The 23,512-nt window shown below is 36.1% G+C and overlaps 1 protein-coding gene across 1 annotated transcript in view; it reads right to left on the bottom strand.

Moving 5' to 3' along the window:
* Nucleotides 1-5,071: 5,071 nt before the first annotated feature.
* Nucleotides 5,072-23,512, bottom strand: part of SEC61A2 (SEC61 translocon subunit alpha 2) — a 37,216-nt gene continuing 18,775 nt past the window's right edge. Inside the window, exons 5-12 of the mRNA XM_007503958.2 lie at nt 23,182-23,313; nt 22,940-23,049; nt 15,335-15,488; nt 14,128-14,288; nt 13,294-13,491; nt 9,572-9,763; nt 9,344-9,420; nt 5,072-8,102 (exon numbers count right to left, since the gene is read on the bottom strand). Of these exons, the coding sequence (XP_007504020.1) occupies nt 7,916-8,102; nt 9,344-9,420; nt 9,572-9,763; nt 13,294-13,491; nt 14,128-14,288; nt 15,335-15,488; nt 22,940-23,049; nt 23,182-23,313 (1,211 nt within the window). The 3' untranslated portion in view covers nt 5,072-7,915. The remainder of the gene's footprint in view (nt 8,103-9,343; nt 9,421-9,571; nt 9,764-13,293; nt 13,492-14,127; nt 14,289-15,334; nt 15,489-22,939; nt 23,050-23,181; nt 23,314-23,512) is intronic.

Genomic DNA, 23,512 nt, shown 5'->3' with positions numbered 1-23,512 from the left:
AGCCTTCAACCATTTTAATTATAACAGTTTATGGCAAACAACTAATTTTAAATATTACACTAGCCCTTACCACTTTTCTGCCTTGGAATCAATACACAGTATTGATTCTAAGATGGAAGGTAGGGGTTTAAAATAAAAAAAACATATTGAACATACAAGAAAAAATTCATGAAGGAACTAAAGCAAAGAATAGTATTGCTTCAATCTGCATCCAGATAATTCTTTCTAGGATTTTGCACAGTATTTTTCATCCTGGATCCCTTGGAGTTGTCTTGGAGCCAAAGGGATTCTTTTTTTTTTAAACCATTTCCTTCAGTCTTAGAATCAGTATTGGGTATTGGTTTTAAGGCAAAAGAATGGGAAGGGCTAGACAACAGGGAGGGGTTAAGTAACTTGCCCAGGATCACACAGCTAGGAAGTATCTGAGGTCAAATTTGAACCCAGAACCTCCCATCTCTAGACCTGACTTTCAATCCACTGCCCTGCCAAGGTGATTCTTTAAGACTATAAATTATAAATTAACAATTTGTATAAATGGAATTCCCTATATTCAATGAAATTATAGGTCTAGACAAAAAAAAAAGGAAAATACGGACCTCTTAAATTTTTTTTTTAAAAGAGATAAAGTGAGAATTCAAAGGAACAGGATAGAATAATGAAAGAGTATTAAACTTTGGAGTCAGGAGAGACATGGATTCAAATCCCAGTTTTAATATTTCCTAGTTGTGTGATTATGGAAAAATCACTTAAATTCTTTGAGCCTTGGTTTCTTCATCTATAAAACTGTGGATAATATAACTTGTATCTATTAAATAAGTGGGAGGATCAGATGAGATTTGTAATATAATATAATAACAAATATATATTTATAATATTAACAAATATAATATTTATGGTATATAATATATATCTCTCAAAGGACACACATGCTATACTATATATATATACATATATATATACTATATATATACACACATACTCGATATATATGGTTTTGGAGGTGCTACGGTAGGTTTGAGGAGGGAAGAAAGATACAGTAGATTAAAATTCACTAAGATTAACTGTGTGTGTGTGTACTTTTTCTTCTCATTTATTTCTGTATATGGTGTGCCCATTTTGTTCCCCTGATTAATTTCTCTGCTTTTTAACCATTAGCAAATTGATTATAACTTTGTAATCTAGAGTTTGAGATCTGATACTACCAGCCCCATCATTTCACTTAAGATTCTTGACATTTTTTTCTTTTTTCCTAGCTTTATAATCTTTTGGTAGTTTGGTATAGCACCAGGTAAGCAAATTCGTTTAGTTACTAGCATGTTTATTATCTTGGCTTGGCTTATCCATTAGCAATAAATATATTTCCAATTGTTCAGATCAGTCTTAATTTGTGTGAGGGGTCTTTTGTCTGCATATAGTTCCTTTGGGATGACTTCTATGAAAAGGACACTGGGTTCTTGAAATTATCTGTTACCTGAGCCACGGCTGTTTGTTTTGTTTTGTATTGTAGGATATGTGTACCCATTCTTCTCCCTGACACTGTTTAATTGTGGGAGAATAAGCCAAAGATTTATGGGGAAATGGTTTGTTACTGCAGTTCATGGGGTGCCATTTCAGTAAATGCCTTTGCTGTGAGCTGGTTGTCTCACGTGGTCGACTCTTAAAGGCAACTGCCCTGAGAAAGACTGGCAAGCTACCTAGTTTTAGGAGTGTGAACCCACAAAATACTTTGAACCTCATTGGAGTCACACCCTGAGAGTGGGAGTTAGGGCACAGGTGCAGAGGCATAGTACAAAAGGCAGAAAAGCAGAGACAGTCATCTTGAAGGGCCAGAAAGCAGCATTGGAACTGAGTTTTGTAGATAGAAAGATGAGAGAGGAGGCATTCCAGACAAGAGGGACAGACACTACAGAGAAATGAGAGATGGAGTATTCTGTGTGAGGGACAGCAAGAAGGCCAGGACACTAAGAAGGGCCAGTCACCATAGGGAGTGTGGAGGGAAGTGATATGTGAGAAGACTTGAATTGTAGGAAGGGGCCAGAGCTTTAAATACCAAATAATACCAAGCAACTGTATGCCATTTGTTGAGTGTTGACTGTAACAAGAAAGAAAAGGAGAAACCATAAGAATTAAGTCTGCTTTTTAGGAAAAAGTAACTAAGAAATGATCCAAAAGAATATTTTGGTTTTATTCGTTTATTTTTAAACCCTTACCTTCCAACATAGAATTGGCATGAAGTATTGTTTCCAAGGCAGAAGTGCAGTACGGTTGAAGCAATGTGGGGGTAGGATGGAGTAAGTGACTTGCCAAGTGCAAAAATTAAATTAGTCTCTAGTAATAGAAATATTACATTTTGTGAGGTTTATTAAGGATTATTAGAAAATCAAGGAATAAAGAAAATACACCATGTGCCCATGGCTGATTAGCCAATTCAGAATGCCCTCGCTTAACTTACTTACTACACCATTGCAATGGCTGAGTAGAGAGCTCATGTGAGACAGAGAGCCAGTTAAATATTCATTGTGATCTCGTCCAGGTGGAGACACAGGTGAGATTATAGGGAATTCTGGGAAATACCAAGGACTTCTGGGGATTGAAGGGTTCAAATCTCCATTTTTATACCAGGGTCACACAGCTAGAAAGGATCTAAGGTCAAATTTGAACTCAGGAACTCCTGACTCCAGGCTTGGTTCTCATACACTGAGCCACGTCAACACCCCCCAGGAGAATGTTTTGAAAAGAGATAATTCAGTTGAGTATAATTTTATATTCTTTTCCATAGTATATATACTATTTTTGCTTACCTGTTAATTGAGATGGACAACATAAAAAAGAGAGAGAATTCACTTAAGAGAAAGGAATAGACCAGAAAATGAAAAATTGAAAGACCAGGAATTAAGGATACCTTAAAGAGATAGGAGGACTAAAATATTTATTTCAAAGCAAAATTATTCATTTGTAATTATTTACATTTAAAGCCAAAATGTACAGATAGAAGAAATATAATAAAATGCAGATTGAAGATAACTTAATAGCAGTATAAAGGGAGGGTTGGAAGGAGGAGTTTAGAGATGCTGAGACCCCTTAGGAAATTGTAGCTACAGTTCAACTTGGGTGCTACTGACAGCCTTCCTAGGATGGAGCCACAGTAGTGTGCTGGTAGATATTTTTGTCCCAGGGAAAAAAATGTGCACACAAAACACTTTTTTTAGGTTTAATTTGCATTACTGACATTTTTGTCATCACTTAAGTCTAGACAGTCAACAAAACAATAAATCAAACTCTGATGTGGAGCATTTGCCTATTTCTGAGGTGTAAATGCTCACACTGAAAATTTAACAATCGGCTCTCAGAAGCTGGTATAAGCTGATTCCAGCACACGCCTGAGTAGATGGATGACACAGTGGCACAGATGAAAGACCCCTTCAAAGGGGCAGCTAGGTGGCAGTAGATAGAGTGCCAGGCCTGGAGTCTGGAGGACCTGCCTTCAAATAGGGCCTCAGACACTTCTAGCTGTGTTACCCTTGGGCGAGTTACTTGACTCCAATCGTCTACCCTTTGTTTTAGTTGTTGCTAAAACAGAAAATTAGGGTTTCTTTCTTTTTTTAAGATCTTGTTAGGACGATGGAAGAGACCCCTCAGGAGACTGTAGCTATACTTGAGCTAGGCGAACTGTTGGTAACTGCTTTGATGTGATAGGAAAGGTGTGAGGGAAAAGTCAAAGATGATTCCAAGGTTTTGAACCCACTTAAACTTGGTGAGTGATGGGGCCACTGTAAGAAATGCCTTTTTTGTTCCTACTTTGACTTGGCCTTCTATTTGCATGACAAAACCCAAAGCATCTCTGGAAGGCAGCTCCAGAATTGTTTGAGAGGCATGTGGTTTGGCAATTAAGAAAGGATCATCCTTAAAAAGGACTTTCTAATCCTAAATGAGGTTTGCTTAGAGATGGGGTTCACAAATATTTCTTAGTTGCTTTCCTCCATGTTTTCTTAAAACAACCTGTTTTCTGTTTTTCTTCCATTTCTTCTCATCTGGAATAGCCTCCCCTCCCAGTTTCCTCTCCTTTTAAAGCTCAGTAAGTATTAATGTCTCCGATTCTTTCCCTAATTGCACTCTAGATATCTAAACTCCTACGGCTTGTATTTGTACTTGTAATGAGACCTCAGATTCACTCTCCCAAAGCTTGCTACATGCTCCTTGGCAGTTCAGATCTTGTCTTGTGTTTATAGTTAGCATTAATCCTACCAAATTCACTTCCAGATGCAAACTTAGCCAAGTAGATGAATCTGCAACTTGGCGGCTTGCCTTCCCTCGGAGATGATCAACAACAACAACTTATCCTGTATCTATTTTGTTTGTACCTACTTGTTTGCAAGTTTTCCCTCTTATCAGATTGTGAGTTCCTTGAGGGCAAAGACTCCCCCCCCCCTCATATCCTTGGCACTTAGCACATTGCCAGGCACATAAGAGGAGCTTAATTGATGGCTGTTGACCACATGGGCCACCACTCAGCACTTCATTTCTCCCAAGCTTCCTTCCAGCAAATCCCAACATGGGCTCCAGCTGCCAGACTTCTGGTGGCTTACTCTTCAGAACTTTTAAAGATCACAAGGTCTCCTTCACCTTTACCAGGAAAGAACACACAACAGACAGAGCAACAGTAGGTCCACACAATCCCAGCCAGACTCCAGTAGCCCCTTTGGAGGGAATGAAGGCTTGGGCTTCTCTACCCATGAAGGGCTCTTGGCTGTTCTTGCCTCTTCATTGGAACATATCCAAAAAGGAATGAAGATCAGTATCTTTCCAGCTGACCTGACAGACTAGTACATTTTTGTCATTATATTCTCTTTCCTTTGATTCTGCTTTTAATGTCCTCTAACATGACTCCCTTCTTAGGCTGATAGGATTTCCACAGAGGTAAATCACTTTTTATGTGCAGCTAATAATACTACAGGGTACATGCACATTCCCATCCTCCACCTCCCAGCCAATTATTTTATTTCAATAAGGCACATGGCACTTTTTCAGTGACACTCATGAGGTCCTAGTCATCTCCACAAATTAGGATCACTTGGTATTAAGTTCATTTTATTACCCATATTACATATATTGGTGTATAATCAATTAACAAACATTTATTCAGCATATTATACGCCAAGCACGGGGGATAAGACAAAGACAAAATTTAAACAATCCCTGCTCTCAAGGGGCTTACATTCTATTGGGGGAACAATTTATACAAAATTAAAAGTTAATACATAATATATACAAATACCAAATAACATGGGGGAGAAAGGACTGCAGAGGAAGAGGAAGGCAATGTGAGCAGGCAAGGTCCCATGGAGGCAATGGTGCATAAGCTTAAAAAGAGCCTAAGGATTGAGAGACGCAGGTGAGGAAGGAATGATTTAGGGAAGTCTTTGCAAAGGCACAGAGACAACAGAGGGACTGTCATAAAAGGAACAGCAAGTAGATCAGTTTGGCCAAACTGTGGAGGATATGTAGGGAAGTAATGTCTACTAAGTCTGGAGAACATGGGCTGGAGACAGGTTTGGATGGTTTTTAAAGGACAAATGCAGGAATTTGTATTTGATCTTAGAGGCAATAGAGCTACTGGGGCTTCTTAAGCAAAGGAATGACATCTGATTCATGAAAATAGATGACTCTTCTGCACTATCTCAGGGGTAATACTGAGAGATTCCCATACAGAGACAGAAAGATTGTCAAGTGCCCATTTATTCGGATCAACGAGTTTCTAGGCTGATCAAATCTTTGGGCAATTTATATCTTTGCCCAGAAAGCTTAAAACCTGTTCTTCAGCAGAATCTTCTTAGGGAAACATTCAGTTCCAATTTCACATTTTCTTATCTAAGAATCATTGTTTCAATTGCTGAAAATGATTAAAACACCACCTATGCCCCTAAGGCTTTCATTTTCCTGTCCAGGATAACCAGTAGAAATTCTCTCCAAGTTTCTTCTCATGATAGTACATGATAGATAGTACATACAAATTTGTTCTACAGTAGTAGCAGTCCTCAGGCATGCCAGCTCAGAGGAGGTAGTCACATCCTGAATGCAGGTCTGAGAAAGGCAGGCTACCTTCTGATTATATGTCAGGATGGCATAATAATTCTGTTCCTCCCTCTGTCAAAATTGGTACCTTACCTCCTATGGTATTCCATTAGTCTTGTCTGCTTGAGCTCAGGCGGGATATTCCTTCTCTCTACCCTAACTTTAACTTAAACCTTGAGATGCTTACTCTGCTCAAGAATCCTAGATAGACCTGTTCTCAGATACATTTGACATTCCTAGTTATAATTTTACTGATTTCAAGGTGCTGGGAAAAATCTTAATGCATCCATATTATTTATAGTTTTGGTCATGAAGTCTGTGAAAATAAGTTTCACTGGAACAAATTGCTTTTTGTTCTCAAATATTAGCTTTAATATGATAAAAAAAAGGTTGCTTGCTCTGTTCTTGCTGACTAAATACAAGAGACTACTGAAATAGTAACATGTTTCCTATCCTGCATTCTTTGTAAGTTGGAAACAAAACAGGGCTCTGAAAAACAAGCAAACATGATTTTGGGAGAAAAAGAGTTTAATCTTAAAGCCTTAGAACTTTCTTTCAAATCAAGATAAACAAATATTCTTAAAGCTCTTACTATGGGCATGGCACTGCTCATTAACCAGAAACAGCAACTACTATTTTCGTGACACAATATACCTTCAGCTTTCATATTTTCATCACAGACACTTGAACTCCCTTTAAGTTTAATTACCTTCCCTTTTAGCATTTCAAATTAAAATGCCAAGTATGATAACTTGGGTTTTGCCTATATTAGCCTTTCAACAGAAACTTATAAGCACATGATCCTACATGTCATTTCAGAAAAATTAACACGAGAGAACTTTGTATTTTCTTTAGGAAAAAAAGAGACAGACTTATTAAATAAAAGTTTATTGTCTAATGTTTACATTTATGTTGCTGCTATAAAGCACAACAACATACATAAATTCTTAGCATGAATTACTCATTTTCCACCTTTTTTCCTCCCTCCCCACCCTGAGCTTCAAACACTGTTATCTTTCCTTTGGGAGCTTAAAACAAACAAGAAAAATTAGGGCATTGCATCTTGAGAGTTTTCTCAAGTGACTGAATGAAATAAGAAGGCATGGCCAACACAGCAAGATACTCTCACTGAAAAGAGGAGGAAGAATCACAAACAGGAGGGGTATACTAAGAGGAAACACTTGGCTCAGTGGCTGAAAAATAACAGGAATATGTTTGTGGCTTGTTTTTTTTTTTACTTTTCAGCACTGAGAAGTGGCTGAATTGATAGGAACCAAAAGCCAAAATGAAATATACCATGCCAATTCGGAGAGGGGATATGTGGGTGGGAAAGAAGATGGGAGAAGAAGGAAAGTGAGGTGGATACTGTGAGTTAAAAAAGTATAAAAAGTAATTCATCTAAATATATAGATTAGATATAAATGTATTCAGGAACTCATTAAATAAGCTCATAAAGTACTGGAAAGTGGCAATCTGAACTGCATTTATTTGAAAACACAAGTCGGGGATATTCTTGAGTGTTGTATGCAAAAGTGTCTACCAATATCAAACGGATACGTTTCACCATAGTGGTTCAAAACAGCAAGGTAGATACACTGGTTTCCAGCATTACAAGGAACACTCGCTAGATAAGATAGCTATATTTTGAACAAATAATGTAAACTTTAGTTTTAAGGCAGCTGGTACTAATGCTGCTCACAGGCATAGCTCATCACCCATTAAAGAAATGGGACAGTTAGCACTTTAAAACAAGATGGGGGAGGGGGAAACCACAGCATTATCTGACCAAAATGATATGTCAAAATATTTTCCCTTTCACACGAATGATGAAATAGTTGAACATTTAGAAAAACAGAGCACCAACACCTCCAACTTCAGCTTGCTCCTTAACAAATATTTCAAAATACTGATAAATAATTGTGACCGCAAGCAGAATTCCAGTGCCAGAACCAATAGCTCCCAGGAAGTCAGCTAACACTGAGAGAGCACCAATGCACAATCCACCAAAGGCAGCTGCTGTGGGGATATACCTGGGGGGATGGAGGGAGTAGAGGGAGAGAGAAAAAAGCCTTTAGTAAATCATCAAGAAAGAAAAAGAAAAGCTGCATTAACTAGAATTTCTTATATGCCAGAGTGTGTCATTAGATTGCTACTAAAGAAACAGAAATGAAAATCAATTTCTAACAAAAAAGCTTCAAAATGTTTAGGGAGCAATCAGACAATTCTGAGACTGTCAAAATTTATTACAGTAAAGCAAAAACTTTAACCTCAAAATGTAAAGAAACTTAGAGGTCAGTCAAGAGCTAATATGGCTGTCATGAGAAATTAGCAACTAAGATTTGCATAGTCTAGGGAAGAACAAGGGATTATTTTGATCCCTTTGCACACAGTTACAATAGCTCACTCTTGTGGTGGTCAAAGAAAACTTCAAATGTTTCCTTAATTTCATAGACTCACATATTACTATTAATAATATGCAGGTTAGAGTTATATGTTTTAGACTGTATTAGAAAGTCCTTTCTAGACATCATACTCATTTTAATATGAGAATTCTCTTCCTTAGTTTTACAAATGAGAAAAATTCGGTTCAAACACATTTTTTAGAACTAAAAGAAATTTAACAAAGCCCTGGTTAATTTTACTTTGTAGATAAAGAAACTGAATTCCAGGGGCAGCTGGGTGACTCAGTGGATTGAGTCAGGCCTAGAGCTGGGAGGTCTAGATTCAAATTTGGCCTCAGATACTTCTTAGCTTTATGACCCTGGGCAAGTCATTTAACCCCCACTGCCTAGCCCTTACCACTCTTCTCCTGCCTTGGAACTAATACACAGTATTGATTCTAAGATGGAAGGTAAGGATTTAAAAAAAAGAAAGAAAGAAACTGAATTCCAGGTTAAATAACTTGTCCAAGGCCACAAAGCTAGTGAGAGCCAAAATTGAAACAAAATCTAGGGTTTTTGATTCACAGGCTAGTACTCTGACATATAATACTTAAATTAATTCAACAAATATTTGATGAGCACTGAGGCAAATGGGCACCTGCAATACACATCTGTAAATGAGAGAAATCCCCCAACATGTTAATTAAAATCTACAGAACATTTGTGGTTTTGTTCATTTTCAGTTGTTTTATAGGAAGCAAAGATAAAAGACAATGTAAAAACTTAAAACGTGAACATGAATAGAGAAAGTATAAATTGTAGGCACTTCAGTCTAACTGGAAAAACAGACAAAGAATCCTGAATGTTTAAGCACCTGTAACTGACCTTACCTATTAAGTTCATGAACCATAGAAGTATCTCGGTGACCTCGCATCACCATTTGCTGTTCTTTAAGCTGTTTAGCTACCTGCCAACATAGGAAAAATAACAAATCAAGATTCCTAAAGAGTATAGGCAAAGATTAATTTAAAACAAACATCAGAGTAAATCAGATATTTAAGTAATGTCAGAAAGTTTTAGAAGTTCAAAAAGCTTTAAGGAATCATCCAAATACCTACATCTTTAGCTGAAGAGCCAGACACCTCTATCCATGTCTTGGAGAAAAATGCACACGATCCCAGCATAAAGATGATGTAAACAACAACATGGACAGGATCTTCGAATATGGCACCCATAGATTCTGGAGGAGAAAGATAATAACAAAGGCCTCCAACTGGGTAGGATCGTGCAGGACCTCCTCCACTGACATCCTAGAGAACAGGAATAAGAGCAAGCAAACAGTCAAGTTGAGACTCTCCTAAGGCTGCTTCAAATTTCTAAAGATCTTAGTCAACTCTTTCAAAGCATTTTTATTTGATGATATTACAAAGGCTTAAAATATCTTGTCATGAAAACCTATGAATTAGTGCAAAGTGAAGTGGGCAGAAGCAAGAGAACAATTTATATAATATTATAAAATTAACTCTGAAAGACTTAGGAATGCTGATCAACACAATGATCAACCAGAACTCCAGAGGCCTCATGATGAAACATGCTATCCACCTCCGGAAAGAGAGCTGATACTCAAGAGTGCAGACTGACACATATTTTTTTCTTTCTTTCTTTTGTTTTTGGACATGGTTGATGTGGGAATTTTGTAATTCATGACCACATATTTTTAATAGGTTTTCTTTTTCTTGTGTTCTCAATGGATGGGGGAAATGAAGGCCAGAAGAAAAATTGGAACTGAAAATAAAACTAAATTTTTAAAAATCTCTTTTTATATGCAATTGTGAAGATTGTATTTAGCTATCTCCTGATTGTAACAATGAAGATACTTAACTCTTTCTTTATTGTGAAGATAAAATTGTAATGTCCTGATTGTAACAATGAAGGTACTTAGCTCTTCCTTTATAGTGAAGCTAGAATTTTTAAGCTAAAATTTATTTTTAGATTTTAACTACAAAAAGGTGTTAAGTAACTACAAAAGGCAAATTAATCACAAAAAGGTGTTAAGTAACTACAAAAAGGTGAACTTAACAAGAGGATTTAAGTAACCCAAAAAGATAAAATCTAACCAAAGAAGGTGAGAACTAAAGAATGGGCAGTCCTGGAAAAAAGCGTCTGCTGTGATTGGTAGACGTGAAAATTTAGAGGAGGTGACACAAGAGAAAAAAGTCTTTAAATAGAGGGAAAAAAGACTGAAGAGTCATTTGGATTCAGACATTTGGATGAGTTTGGACAGAGGCAGTCACCCCAGGCTTTGAGTGAAGGATCACGGAGCTGAAGGGAAGATGAACATTAGGACAGTCAGTGACCCGGTCTTGGAGTGAAGGATGGAGGAGAGACTGGAGACCAACACCCAGATTTCTGGAGGTGTGAAGCCTCCATGAAAGGCCCAACTTCTTGAGACTCTCTTCCCCTTGCTGGGACTTAGAAATTCTAACTGATATAAGAAGAAGCCAGAGTTCGTTCTTTCTTTCTTTCTTTCTTTCTTTCTTTCTTTCTTTCTTTCTTTCTTTCTTTCTTTCTTTCTTTCTTTCTTTCTTTCTTCTCTCTCTCATATTTCTTAATATCTTCATTCTGCTGTAAATAAACTACTATAAATTCCATTTACTTTAGTAATTCATTTTTGGGATTTAGAAATTAAATCCCTGGCAACCACCTAATATATATATGTATATGTATATGTATATGTATATATATATATATATATATATATATATATATTCAGAGTCCAACCATAATTTTAACACAATACACATAAAACAATGTTATGAAAATAATTATGCACATTATTACAGTTTCTCATCTAGGTATCCTAATTTTCTCTCTAAAGAGTATTTTCCCATCTATATGTACTGAGTGAGCTGTTATAAATTATGTATAGTAATATATAACTGGAACATTCAGCTACAAAGGAGATAACCCAATATTTGCAGGTACCTGACTGTAGAAAAATAATCAGTGTAACACATCTGTTCTATGTATGGTTTCATGTGATAGAAAATTTAAAATTTGCCTGCAATTATTTTCTTTCTTTTTTTTTTTTATAAACCCTTACCTTCCGTCTTGGAGTCAATACTCTGTATTGGCCCCAAGGCAGAAGAGTGGTAAGGGCTAGGCAATGGGGGTCAAGTGACTTGCCCAGGGTCACACAGCTGGGAAGTATCTGAGGTCACTTGAACCTAGGACCTCCCATTTCTAGACCTGGCTCTCAATCCACTGAGCTACCCAAGGGTAGCTTCCCCCTGCCTGCAATGACTTTAAAAAATTTTTATTTCGAATAACACATCTTTACCATGAAAAGATTAAGATGATGATGAAACGAATGGAAAATATGAAGGGCTTACTGAAGTTCCAAGACTGTTATTAAAAACTGGTGCTTTACAATTTTTGACAGGGCAATTTATTATAGGGTCCATCACAGTTTCTACACACAATAATTAATTCATCTGATTCCAGAATTCTTTGCTCTTCCCTAAAACTACTAGTGCCAAATATATCCACCCCCAAAAAAGTACTCCTCCTCATGTAACATAATATTATGTTATGTAACAACAAGAATTAGGAAATAAGGAGGATTTTTAAGACAAACCTTTTACTTCCCTAATACTGTCACTAGAAAAGAATTATAGTCAAGTTTCTACAAGAATAATCCATGAAGGGTTAAGTACTTTGGAAATATATTAGCCCAAGATACATTTAATCAATAGGAACAATTACATCCTCTATGATAAAGGAACTAATCTGTTTTTCTCAAATGAGCTGTTTTACCTAGGATACACTAAGTAATACCAATGTACATATACACCAACATTTAAGAGAGGCAACTTTTTTCTTTAAACACTAAATTTCATAGGTTTTAGTTAAAGAAAAAAGTAACCATCAGTAAAAATAGAATGAATCACTAGAGTTAATATTAAGGAAAGCACAGGAATTAAACTAATGTATGGAATAAACAAAACCAATGGAATTTTATCACATTTCACAGATAACGTCTGTAATAAGATTCATGCTACTCAATAGCCAGAGAAATGCTGGAATTTTTTATTCTGTTAAAGCATTTAGGACACTTAAAATTTTTTTACAGTTAAAGAAATATTACCCCTGCTACCATCACCACTACACACAAAGGGATTTAAATCTTTCAGTGTAAAAATTTAAAATAAATACCTAGAGCAAAACCATCAGAAACAAAAAGGACAAATCTTAGATTTATAATCTGCAAGAACACATCAAACCTTTGGTGCTTTGGAAAAATGCAGTGATGAAGAAGCTTCTCAGTTTAATAATAAAGGAGCTAACATATTAAAAAGACTGGATTCTATTTCTAGAAAAATGTCCTCACTACTGTCTGCTGCAGCCTTAGCAGTAAGGCTGCCTAGTTAATCATACTTTCTTTTGAAGCCATGTAAATAACATCCTCCCTCACTGCCATCCTGTCAGAAAGAGTTAAACTGTAAAAAAGGAACCATAATCATTTCAAACCATTGCCCATATCTTCTGAATAAGTAATTTTTCATGGGGTCCTTATTATAAAAGGTGAGGTTTTAAAGTAGGATTATAAAACAGCAAGTCATTTTTGTTTATCTTACTAGCACAAATGCTCTAAAGAGTTTTTTCTGGTCAGGACTACAATTGTATCCACATTACAGTTTTCTCCGAAAAACCTTAATAAGGGTTAGTGAATTTGACATTCCTGGCAACAACATTGCACTTCTTTCAAGAACTGTCAAATTAATTGAAAGTCAATGATGTAATTTTAAATTATACTTAATGTAAACAAAAGAATACTTACAGCCCATTGTCCTAATAAATTAACTAAGAAGTTGCCACTAAACCGAACAGACAACATCTGGGATATAACATATAAGTTAGAAACCAAGGCAGATTGAAGAATGATGGGAATGTTGGAGGTATAGAAGAGCTTAATTGGATAGCTACTGTACTGTCCACGATATCGAGCAGACTTGATGGGTAAGTCAACACGAAATCCCTAAAATGAAATTTAAAATAAGACAGAAGTTAAGTATGAGATACCAAGAAAAAAGTTGATAAAACCATATGACAGTAAGACACATCACAGAACATTAGCTATGAAATACAATGCTATCATGAACATTTCTATAAAACTTCCTCTAACAATTTAAGCTAAGTTCTTTCATTTACCTTGTGGTCATAAATGTTTTAAGATCAAAACTGTATTTAAAAAGAATCATTTATGTAACTTATTAGATTTGTGAACATTAAAAAAGATTCTAGACATTTTTCTGAGTATGTTAAAACCCCAAATACCAAATTTCATAATCTAGATAAGAAACTTCATAGTCTCAGGACTAACTTCTTCTTTTGGAACCTGATTTGTGATTTCATTGAAATAGGAGAGTTCTTCTTGAAGAAATTCTTTTTACCAATGCAACATGGAACCTTTTCTGCAATGGAGGGTAATGAGAGTGGTCTAGAACCCGGAGATGTTAAGTGTTTGCCCAAGATCACAAAGGCACTATGTGACAGAGGAGGGAAATGAACCCAGGTCTTCCTGGCTTCAAGTCTGATTCTACTCACTATGCCACACTGACTCTCCTTATTCAGACAAAATAATCAATATCTCACTCAGGGAAAGTATACTTACCTGAAAATATATAACAACAGCAAACACAAAGACTGTAGCAATGAGGTTCATGAGATTGGGCAAATTCTGACGATAGAAAGCCTCCCTCAAAGCCCGGACTTTATCTGTTCTGGTAGCCAATAAGTGGAACAGAGCAATGACAGCACCCTCAAACTCAGTACCTGGGGGAATCCAAATGAAAGTTAACTATAGACTCATGGTCCAAGATTGCCTCAAAAGGTCAAAATAAATAAGTTTGAATATATCCAGTTTTTAATTTAAAATATGATACAAATTTCTCCATGTTGGTTTTATAAAATAGCCAGTTCTTTAAGGAAACATTTAAATAAAAGTGGCACATATATCTTTTTGAATTTAAAATCTGAAATTTTGTCAAGGCCATTTTGGAGACTAGCTCAAAAGGAGAATAAGTCAAAATAATTTCTTAGTTGCTAAATATCTGCTGGGGGAAGGGAAGGGAGAAGAGGATACCTTAGAAAGAAGGAAGCAGCAAAGCAAAATGAATAAAAATGTACAGGTAGTACATTAATAAATGATCTCCTTATTTATTTCCTGAATAATATTCCCTCAAGCAACAAAAAAAACCCAGCATTTCTATTTGATTAAGTAAGGTTAGGGTTGGAATTCAAGTACTAGAGTAGTAAAAACTTGGACTGGCATTTGAAAGGGGTTTTGGGAAAATGGGGGTGGGTGGGCAGAAGAGGAAAGACAGAAAGAAATCTCTGAAATTTTAGCTGCTATTCATAGCCCATTAGAGTATAGCAAAAGTATCAGTGCTCCTTGATAACACAATGAACACAACAAGCATTATTTTAAAATATTCAATCCACCACGTTTTTGTATCTCTAAGAATGCTGAAGTTAGCCAACTCTTAATATATTAAAGAATCTAGCCCAGAAATCCAGACTCCTATAGCAAGGGTTTAAGGAAGGTTACCAAACAAATACCCAACAAAATAAAAGAAATCTGTTTGCAGCCACTGAACTTTCAAGTGAGCAGAGGATAGAATTTTAATCAAAATTTTTAAAAATTTAGTATTTATACTCCAGGAGAATCTGCTTCTTGATTTTTTTTTGAACAGTCAGCATTGCTTTTTCATCAGGACATCAAATTAATATGTCCATAGGCATGTACTACTATGTTTATATAGTAGTTTACAGCACACATCCAGCAAAACTCGTGCAATTGCAGACCCTGCGCAATGTACCTCTGCCAGTGTTAATGGTAGTAGGGCTAAAGGCCTTCCAGACAATGGTTTCACAGATGTTGGTGGCAATAAAGAGGGAAATACCAGACCCCAAGCCGTAACCCTTCTGTAGCAGCTCATCTAACAGCAGCACAATCAAACCAGCAACAAACAACTGTGGGGAAAGAAATGCAAGTAAGCTGAAGCAAGAATAAAATCAAGAAAGTCAAGAAAAGGGAAGAAAAGATGACTACTATTAACTATTTTCAAAGTATAGGCATGAATAATATTCAAACCTAGTTGTTGAACTATTAACCGGCCCGTGTGCATTTTTATCATTGTATTTCGCCTCGTCAGAGATAAATTTCCCACTTGAATTTTTTGAACATTAGAGTATCTAGAACATTCAAATAACACTCTAATAATACCAATGAGAGTTTTAACATACATTTAGTTGCACTGAATCTTTGATAATATTAAACTCATTTTCTCCCCACATTTACTAATTTCAGTTTATGAGACATTAAAAATGCTTAGGAATTTGAAGTTCTCAAAGTCATGCATAAATTTAAAAGCTACTCTTTTAAGTTAATCTCTCAGCCACATGCCCCAAACATCAAAGCCTAAATAACAAAACTTCCCAGTTCCTCTTCAACACTCTTGTTACCCATTAAAGAGCTAGGAATAACATCTGCTTAATCTCAGATGTCTTAAACCTTGAATTAAAGTCTTCTCCTGCAGTGGCAGTCATATGTGATTTCATTTGCACCAGCTCTCAAGTCTTTTACTCACGCTCTACTATCCAGCTTCCTGATGGGTAAGGGATGGGATTATAAAACCATTTAAAGAGAGTTACTACCTTAGATACTATCTTTCTCTTTCAACAAGTCATTTCAATGGTCAGAGAGCTTCAAAAGACTAGCACACTGAATGTAAACAGGGAAAGACCTATGGGAATTTATGTAAGTCCCTTTCTAGTTTAAAAATAAAACAATTTTGGCAGAGTAATCTTCAGTAATTTTATTGGGATTTTGTTTACTATAATATTTAAATAAAATGAATTTATATAAATGTATTCATATATTTGAATTGAGAACATAAAGCAAGTTATCTCTTAACTGAGTTTACTGATTGCTCCTGACTTATAATGAAAGACAGCCTAGTAGTGCAGTCAGAAAGACCTGAGTTCAATCCTGCCTCTCACAAATACTAGCAGTGTGACACTAGGAAAGTAAGATCACAAAGAATGCTATCCTTTAAACTATGCTGACTCCTAGGGAACCTATGAAAATTAAGCTTCTGTTCTTCAAATGGGGGAAAGGGAATTGAGCAACTCAAAGCCTGCTCCTGGAACTTTTCTGTATTCATAAAACCAAAGAATCTAGGATTTGGAAAAGCCCTTATACCTTTCATCTAATGCAGCAATCTCCTTCTATGAAGTATCCAATTTCAACTTGAGTGCTCTCAATTATGAGAACTTTACTTTTTTCCACAAGCCATTCTATTAAAGTTCTTTCTTATCCAAAGCTACATGTATTACCCTATAACTTGTACTCATTTTCTCTAGGCTCAGGGTCCATAATCTCTTTTGGGCCATGGCCATCTTTGGTGCTGTGGTGAAGTCTAGAGGTGACCTCAGAATAATGTTTTTAAGAGCATAAAATAAAATATTCAAAATTACAAGGAAACTAATTATGTTGAAATACAACAATCAAAAATGTTTTAAAAAAAAAGAAAAAAAAACCAGTTCCCAGGATAAGAAACCCTGCTCAAATTCCATTGACTCTAACAAAGAACAAGTCTCTTTCCATAATTGTTTAACATTTGAACACAGCTATCATATCATATCCTCTTCCATGTCCAATTCACTGTCCTATGAAACTGTCATTTGAAAACCCTTAAAAAATACTGATCACCCAATCATACTATACAGTGCACTAACTTAAAGTCACATTATACTGAAGTCATACTGAGACTATATCAAACTCTTTGGACTTTTTTTTCCTCATGTGAATTGCTATTAAAGCCAATTTCCTTCATTCTATTTTTCTATAGTTTTAATTTTTGACCTTAAGCCCAAGGACTTTACATCTGTCCCCATTATTTCATCTTATTAATCTAATCATTCCAACCTAGATCATTTCCCAAATTTTTATTGTCATCCAATGTTTTTCCAGCCAGTTTTTCCTCTATGAATTCAATTCCATTCAACAAACTTTTTTTTATCTCTTTTTATTAATTTCATGGCACAAAGCATTGTCCTGGCACTGGGGGCACAAAGACAATAGAAACAGCCTCTGCCCTCAAGGAGTTCACATTCTATGAGGGAACAGAACACTGTATTCAACAGACATTTATGTAGTATTCACAAAAAAGCTACAAATACAAAACCAAAAATAAAACAGCCTTTCCCTCAAAGAGTTTCCACTAAACTTGGGGGTGGAGAAGAGAAAAGGAAGAAACACACAAATATGAATAAAAAATACATACAAAGTCCTACAAAGTTATTTTAGGGGTGAAGGAACACTAACCATCAGGGAAGGGAAGTCAAGCAAGGCTCCCTTCTTACCAGAACCACTAACAAACTAGAAATTCTAAAAGGTTGAGGTGAAGAAAATTCCAGACAGGGGGGACAGCAAATACAGAAATGGAACTATGTATGGAGACCAGCAAGCAGGCCAATTTGACTAGAATGTGTGAAAGAAAGTAAAAGAAATAAGATGGGAAAGGTAGTAGTAATACTGTGAGGTGCTTTAGATTTCAAGCTGAGAAATATATATATATAACTTCTCTTTTGGTTTTATTATCCCTAAAATAGGAAACCTGGATTCATTGGCTTCTATAGGTCCCTTCCACCTTTAAATTTATAATCCTTTGACCTGTGATTTCATTTGGTATCAAGAGCTCTTGGATAAGGAAATTCTCTCTACCAATCCGTTTTGGCCCTAGTCTAGAGTTCTTGCCTAGAGTTGCAGTCCATATCTTTCAGAGGTGAGACCTGAGCCCAGATATTCCTGGCCCTGAGATCAGCTCAATATCCCCAATGGCCAAGTTGTTAAACATGAAGTCTGTTAGCTTAGAAGGGGAAAAAAATTACATCTTTATTTTCACTAATCTCTAACTAAAATTCAGTATTTGCTTCAATTATTTAAAAATAATATTATGAAAAGGGGTCTATGGATCTAATGAGACTGCCAAATGGGTTCATCAGCAAAAAAGATTAAGAATCCTTCAAAAGCCTGAGTAGAGGAATGACACTGTCAAATCTATCTTATAGGAATAGCACCATAGCAACAGTGTGGAAGAGAGATTTAAGATGGGAAAGCCTGGAAGCAGGAAGAACAATTAGAAGGCTATTACAATGGTCTTGGCACAAGGTAATAAGGACCTCAACCAGGATAGTCTATGTAAGTGCAGAGATGGAGATAGATGTCAGAGCTGTTATGGAAGGAAAATTAATAAGATTTGGCAATTGAATGGCTAATGGGTGGTTTGAGGGATTTGAAATGGTAGTATTTCAAAAGTGTGGAAGAAGGATAAACTTCGAAGAGAAAAATAATGAGTTCCATTTTGAACATGATGAATTAGAAATACCTATGGGCCCATCCAGCTGGAAGAATCTAGGAGGCTTTAAAATTCAGAAAAGAGATTAAGGCGAATACAAATTTAGGAGTCATTTGCCTAGGAGAAAGCTGATGAGATCACCAGGAGAAAAAGTATACAGTTTAGGATAGAATGTTGTACAAAGTGAAGATTCAGTAAAGTAGGTCTCTAAAATATTGGTCTCCTATATTAAAAATGGTCACATAAAACAAGGACTGAGAAAAGGTGATAAGCAATAGGACTTAATAGCTGAGACCACTGGTAAAACTTGGAAAGAGAAATTTTGAGAGGGGTAGGGCCCAGAGCCAGATTACAAAGGATTAAAATGAGAATGGTGGGGAGGCAGTTAGGTAGCTCAGTGGAACAGAGAGCCACACCTGGAGACCAAAGGTCCTGGGTTCAAGTGTGGCCCCAGACATCTCCTAGTTGTGTGGCCCTGGGCAAGTCACTTAACCCCATTCTTCTGGGGTCCTAACCATTCTTCTGCCTTGGAATGGATACTTAAATTAATTTTAAGACAGATGGTAGAAGTTTAAAGACAAAGAAGAGAAAGTAAGGAAATGGGAAAAAAAGAGTACAAATGAACTCTGAATTTAGGTGTGAAAGGGGGGAGAGATACAGGATTACAGCTTGAAGAAATGACAGGGTCATGAATTTATAACTGAAAGGAACCTTTAAAGGTAATCTCACCTAATCTCATTTGGCTGAAATGAGAACAAGAAGAGCCAAATGATTCGTCCTCAGACAAAGGCAAAATCTCTAGACAGACTCTTTGATTCCAAAGTCACATCTTCCCACAGTGCAATGCTTTCAAGTGAAGGCTTATAAGGATCTAGTGGTGCCAAGTGGGGAAAAACAAGCAAAAAGAACAATGTTAATTCACTGATTAACTGATGTTAATTCACTGATACAAGAAGATAAATAACAATGGGTCGCCACAAAACCTTTAGAAGACTACTTGAAAGAACTTGAAATCACTCTGTTGCAAGTCAGTTGACAAATGGATCTACTCTGATTTCATCACTGTTGAGAATTTCTGGTGTGGAAACTTCTTCCAAGAATGCACACTGCAGATAAGTCTAGACTGAATGCACAATCATTTATGACTACTTTCCCTCTGACATTTTGCTTGTTTGCGCATTTGAGTGAGAGAGGATACTGGTTATAAGAATTGAGGAGTTCTATGAACTGGGAGATCAGGGAACGTGAGGTGATATCCACATGTATTGTAGAGTCCTCAAGAACAGGGAGAGGAATGGGAAAAGAGGGTGACCTGGAAGTTAGAAGGCAATTACAAGGATGTCCACTGGGTGATAAAAATAAATGGAATGAACTACAAAGAAGCAGCTGCTCATTAATGGCAGAATAGGGAAGAGTCTAAAAGTGAAAGTAAGGAACAAATGAAAATGCCTTCTCCTTCTCCTACGCATTCTGATCCAGTGAGTCAGAGGGCATGAGAAAGATCACCCAGGACAGGGGAATGTGGTCAGGGAGGCTGTGGTTTTCACAGCCAGTCAGGTTTCTCTTGGTGCAAAAAGATAAAAAATGTGCACAATGGAAAGGAAGGGCAACAAATAACAACTAGAAAGAAACAGTGCTGAGCTAGACAGGAATAAGGAAGCCAGGATGGAAGCAGGGGAGAAGTGGCTATTACCTAGGGAGTTGCAGGGATTAGGGGAGAAACAAAAAGGATAAGAGAAACCCTAATCACAGGCAGGCCCAACTGTAGAAGGCCTATCCTTTCTCCAAATCCCCCAAAATAGTGGCCATAAGCAGCAGGGATTGGGCTGCATCTCTGGGTCAATAAATTTCAAGTGATTGGGTCCTCCATGACCTGATTAAACTCACTGAAGTTTCTGCCTCATCCCAAACTTGCAGGAAGATGAAGCATACACCATACTTATTCTGTCAGATGAGGCTGTTTTGTCAGTTGATTATATCTGAAAGTTTCTTTGTACAAGGGAGGATTGATGAAGAGTGGCATATGAGGAAATAATTATTCTGTTTTTTTAAAAAGACATTAAAGATTCATAATGGAGGGAAGGGGCAGAGGAGGAGTAGAGGGGGATACTCTATATGTAGAATATAAAATCAACTCACTGTCAGACCCCAAGTGGGTGGTCCTAGTCGAGAATAGGGTCAGGGTGATGAGAAGCCTGAAGTCTGGGCATATAACGCTAGAGTGGATACAGTGGGACCTTTTCCTCTCTCAGCCAGTTTATTGAAATAGGGCAGAGGGCATTACTGTCTGCAAATGTAGGCCCATACACTAACTGAGCAATGGCAGCTCCCTGGCTTTCAGCCAAGCAAGCTATCACAGGGTAGCCCTGCTGTCACAACGGCTTCACTACCATCAAGTCCAAGTTCCCTTGGCTACTTACTCTACCTTCTGAGATAAAACTGTCATCAAGTCAAGAGGAGAGTTTCAGATATTTTCTGTTTAGGAGAATGAGACTTCCAGAAAGTTTAAATTCACCTCTTTCCCCCTCCATATACACACTGAGGTTCTAAGAGACTGGATAAGAAAGAAGATGCAGGACCAAATGTATGTCTATAGAAAGGGAGGGAGAATCTGGTAGATGAAGCACTGAATAGCCTGGAATGAATCTCCAGAATACCAAAGACAACAGACAAGGCAGCATGTTCAGAGGTATGCTCAGAGAGAATCAACCTTGTAAGGATTTTAAGACTGACACCAAAAAAGTCATCATTGAGTGCTGGTTTCTACTACCAAGGTAACTACCTAGCCTTAATATATACATGATGGCCAACAAAAGGGTGTACTTTGAAAAATGATGCTAGACAGACTCTCTGATTCCAAAATCAAAATGTGAAAATACCTTGTTCCATTATGTCTCTATTTTACATCTAGATGTTCAATCTTAACCAAGTGTTTCAGTCACAACTACAACCACAAGCCATCTAACTACTCCCTTATTTTTTTCTCTACTAACACTGAGAAAAAACAAACTACCATAATTGTGGTGCTGATATTTTTAAAAAAGATTTATTAAAAAATAAATAAAAGAACTTATAACAACATTTGTAAACTTATAATTTACTAGATTTTGCAGTATTGACTAAAAAATGTTTTAACACAATGTAAGCATCTCATTTACATGTAAAATGACAATTATCATTTAATTTACCCAACCCAGGAAGCAGAAAATTCTAAATGTTGTCTTTATATTTCTACAACTCTATAAAAATCACAAGTAAATTAAACATTATTAGATCAGTCATTTGAGTATTAATTTTAAGAATATTTTTTAAAAATACTTGTTACAACAAACAAAAGAAATATTCCAATGGAACAATAAAATCACATCAATCTCCAAGTAATTTAATCAGTATCTCAAGCATTTAAAAAGCCCTAAAAAGGCATTAAAACATTTTCTAGTATAGTCTGTTTTCTCAAATGAGTTTTTAAAAGATTGACTAATAGCCTATTTTTTAAAATATGAAAATGAATTCAATGTTCTAATTTTGCTAAAACACATGTATCTTGTGCCCTTTCTCAAAGATTTGGTCTTAATCAGAAGTAAAAAAGAAGAATTCTAAGATAATGGTAGCTCATTAGAAAATTCCTCATTTAAATTTCTGATTTCTAGGATAACTGAGACCGACTCCACTGTGCTACAGTAATACTAAGTGAACAGTCTAAACTTTTAAAAAATCAACTAAGTTATCAGTGTCATAAGTGTAGAAAATTGGAAAAAAAATGCTCTTTAAAAGTTGTTCCAAACATAATGTTGAGCAAACTTAAGTTATAACAAGCTGGAAGTTTTTAAGGAACATACTATAGTAGAGATACTGTATCAACTTCTTGCCCCATACTATTTCACATCACTTACTTTTCAAAGTCTATAGATTAGTTACACATTTTATTATTTAGCTTATTTATGTAGCTTAAATTCTATTAAAATCAAAGAGAAGACTCACTGGCCTGAAGAAGTAATAAACAAAAAAGAAGGTTTTCAAATTGTTTTGCTATTTTGATATACGAAAAAAATAAGGTCTTACCTGAATGATTATAAGTAGACAGATTCCAGCACCCATTTCAGCAGGATCTCCATACATTCCAGTCATGACATACACAATGGCTTGCCCAATAGTAATAATCATACCAAATACTGATTTTTTAAAAAGAGGAAACCGGAGAGAGAAAATTAAGTTAGCACTGAAAAGCCTTATAGAAAACCATTAACATAAATGTCCTTGAATTTAGAATAAGATTGAGAAAACTTGGGCAATTTTATACTCACATTTCTGTGCTCCATTGAACAGAGCTCGATCTTTTGGAGTATCTCCAACTTCAATGATTTTAGCTCCAGCTAACAACTGCATGATCAAACCAGATGTTACGATTGGAGAGATACCCAATTCCATTAAAGTTCCTTTGTGGTGATGAAGGAAAGAGAAGATGCACGGCATAATTTTAATTATTTCACAATTAAATAGTATTTAATCTTTTTTAAAAAAAAAATATCCCTTACCTTCTTAGAATTTATAACAAGTATTGGTTTTGTGAATCTTAAAAACTACTCAGACTGAACCTTAGAAGATTTTACTTAGCTATTCCTTTATTGTAATAAT

Source organism: Monodelphis domestica, chromosome 5 (genome assembly GCF_027887165.1).
Source record: "Monodelphis domestica isolate mMonDom1 chromosome 5, mMonDom1.pri, whole genome shotgun sequence".
Taxonomy (NCBI): Eukaryota; Metazoa; Chordata; class Mammalia; order Didelphimorphia; family Didelphidae; genus Monodelphis; species Monodelphis domestica.
This window is presented reverse-complemented; position numbering and strand designations above follow the sequence as displayed.